This window comes from Sparus aurata, chromosome 11 (genome assembly GCF_900880675.1).
Source record: "Sparus aurata chromosome 11, fSpaAur1.1, whole genome shotgun sequence".
Classification (NCBI taxonomy): domain Eukaryota; kingdom Metazoa; phylum Chordata; class Actinopteri; order Spariformes; family Sparidae; genus Sparus; species Sparus aurata.
Window position 1 is genome coordinate 34283092 of NC_044197.1, and position 3170 is coordinate 34286261.

The following is a 3170-nucleotide window of genomic DNA, read 5'->3' on the forward strand; positions in this document are numbered from 1 at the left end:
TCAGAACCCATGAAATTATAGAAAAACTTCTTTTTTTTTTACATTTTAATATCTTGGTTATCTCAAAATATTTCGTGCAAATTTTAACTTCTTAACAACTGGCGTTTTATCTTTAACTTGTTCCCAGGAGAGAGAGAGAAAAAAAAGAATAAATAATCTTTTTTACATAACATTGGCCATTGCTAATGACATACACAGTAATTAATCTAGCATACTTTCATTAAATAAATCCATTCAAGCTCAAATATAAGGGTCTATAATTAGGCTATATTGAGCCTCATCTATTTGTACCAGAGATTTTCTTAAAATGAAGTTAACACCTTTTAGAAAAAGATCACCTGGGGTAAAACTCCCCCTGCTACCCTGATTTGCATTTGTATAGCTCACAGCATTTTCATTTACATGTTAAAGCCTCCCCTGGAATCAGGGGGAGGGGGGTCATTGGGGGACAACTGCCAAGCAAGGCCCACGTCAATTTCCGACAATTTACGTCAGTTTTCAGTGTTGCCTGCAAATTGCCGCGTGCAGCCGCAAACCTGAAATTCCACGTCAATCTACAGTGCCGCATACTGACGAAAATCCCACTTTTCATGCAGTGTTAATAGTCTACTTTATGGGTGTTTCAATAAATTCTACTGAGCTACATGTTATGAGATCGGTGTGTGTCCTTTTAAGAGCGAGAGCGGTGTGTGTGTGTGTGCGCGTGTGCGTGTGGTCGAGAGAGCTGAAGGGAGAGCTATCCTCTCTGCTCCCTGACCATGATTGGACGAGCTGAGCAGGAACGGTCTCCATAGTAACGCCCGTAAACAAACCACAGCAGCAGGGAGTATTCTGACACTTGGCTACTTTTGACAGCTGTCACTTCCAGCTCCAGCTAATAGTTCGCGGGCTAACACTTCAATAGCCAATTAAAACGTACACAAGCACGATTACGTAATCACATTTAATCACAATCCATTTACATTACAATCAAACATGGCGGAAAACAAGAAGAAGTGCCGGCAGTACAATGCAAATTACATAAATTATGGATTTATTCCATCACCAGCGAATGTACATCTGCCGATGTGCCTGCTATGTGAGCAGGTTTTCTCAAATGAGGCAATGAAGCCGTCGCGATTACAGGAGCATCTGTCAAAAAAACATCCTGACAAGGCATCAAAAGACTCGGCCTACTTCCAGTCACTGAGAGATCAGCGTTCAAGGCGCCCTACGATCAACACCATGTTCGCTCGGAGCGTCAACAAAACAGAGAGCGGGTTGGTGGCATCTTACAATATAGCTCTGCTAATTGCAAAGGCCGGCTTACCGTTCACTGTAGGGGAGTCTCTCGTTATTCCTGCAATAAAGGAGGCGATCTCCACTGTCATGCAGCGCGACCCTGCGCCAGTCACCAAGGCCATCCCGCTCAGCAACGACAGTGTGGCCCGGCGCATAAGGGAGATGTCCATGGACACTGAGCAACAGCTGTGTGCTACGTTGCGCGGCTGTCGCTTTAGTATCCAGCTGGATGAGACCACCACGGCCGACAACAATGTTCTCCTGATGGCCTATGTCCGTTATGTGTCCGGGAGGGATCTGCCTGAGGATTTCCTGTTCGGGGAATACCTGGCCACAGACACGCGAGGGGAAACCATCTTCGCCGCCCTGACGGAGTTCCTGCGGGAGAGGGACATCCCAGTGACGAACATCATCGCCTGCGCCACGGATGGAGCGCCAGCTATGGTCGGCAGATACCGGGGATTCGCCACCCTCCTCAAGCAGCAAGTCCCCCAGGTGTTGACAGTGCACTGCATACTGCACCGTCACAACTTGGTGTCCAAAAAAATGTCCCCATCACTCCATCAGTCCCTGGATGTTGCGGTCAAGGCGATCAACAAAATAAAAGCCCATGCGCTTAATGATCGGCTCTTCAGACAGCTGTGTGGGGACAATGATGAGGCCTTTAAACGTCTCCTGCTCCACACAGAGGTGCGCTGGCTGTCAAAGGGCAACTGCTTGGCCAGGCTGTGCGAGCTTTTCCATTCAGTAATTGAATTTCTCGACCAGGCAGACGCAACCTTGAAGGCCAAGCTGTGGTCCTGTCGCCATGACATTTTTTACCTCTCCGACTTTTTCGGGAAAATGAATGAGGTCACATTGAAGCTCCAGGGGGATGGGATGACGCTGGTCCACTCCAAGGCCACCATCTGCAGCTTCCTTGCAAAACTGGAGCTCTACCAACAGAACCTGGGGAGGCGACAATTCATTAACTTTCCACAGTTAGCCAAGGTAGGTTTTTAAATTAAGGCCTGTTCATACTAAGCAAGATATATAGGCTATATATATAATAAATATAATATAATATATTTATTTATTTATTATAGGCCTATATAAATATTATATTTTACTGTGCTTGTTCAGGTGTTGGATGAGCTGACGGATAGTCACCTGCTGCTCTACACCGACCACTTGAAGGCAGTCAAGGCCGACATGGCGATTCGGTTCAGGGACCTCCAGCAGTTAGATGTGCCTGACTGGGTGATGGAGCCATGGAAAGCAGATGCTGTCAGCTGTGAGCCCGAAATCCAGGAGAGCCTCATTGATCTCCAGAACGACGAAGAGGCAAAAGCAACGTTCCGGACCTCAGGTTGGCGTGCGATGTGGGTAACGCAAGGTCAGCGTTTTCCCCCGTTGTGGGAGAGGGTCCATCTCCTGCTCCTCGCTTTCCCCACGTCGTACCTCGTCGAACAGGGATTCAGCCAAGCGCTCCACATGCAGACGAAATACCGCAACCGTCTGAACCTGGTTAGCTCTGGCGCTCTCAGACTGAAACTAACATCCCAGTGTCCAGATGTGAAAAAGCTGGCAGCAGCCCACCAAGCACAGGGCTCTCACTAGGTTGCTTTCAAAAAATAAAGCGTGTGCAGTCCTGTATAGTTCCCTTCTTTAAAATAGGCTTTTTTTTCTTCTTTTTTTCCTTGGTTCATGTCAGCATCTCAGTCCTCAGGCAATGACCGTTGCTTTTTCAAATGTTTAATACGCCTAGAGTGCATTAATTAACGCATGAGCGATTTCTGCACGAGCGTTTTTTTATTGGTTCGTTCACTGTTGTTCACGTGAAGTGTGCGTGTTGTTGGCATCTCTGACTACATAAGCCTACTAAAACTAATTTTCAACAAATTCTGCTG

General features: G+C 46.9%; 1 protein-coding gene across 1 annotated transcript; it reads left to right on the forward strand.

Moving 5' to 3' along the window:
- The first annotated feature begins 569 nt into the window (after positions 1–569).
- Positions 570–2880, forward strand: LOC115591033 (zinc finger BED domain-containing protein 5-like). The gene is made up of 2 exons (XM_030432654.1): positions 570–2271; positions 2404–2880. The coding sequence occupies exons 1-2, from the start codon at positions 976–978 to the stop codon at positions 2878–2880; spliced, it is 1773 nt and encodes a 590-aa protein (XP_030288514.1). The 5' UTR covers positions 570–975.
- The last annotated feature ends 290 nt before the right edge of the window (positions 2881–3170 follow it).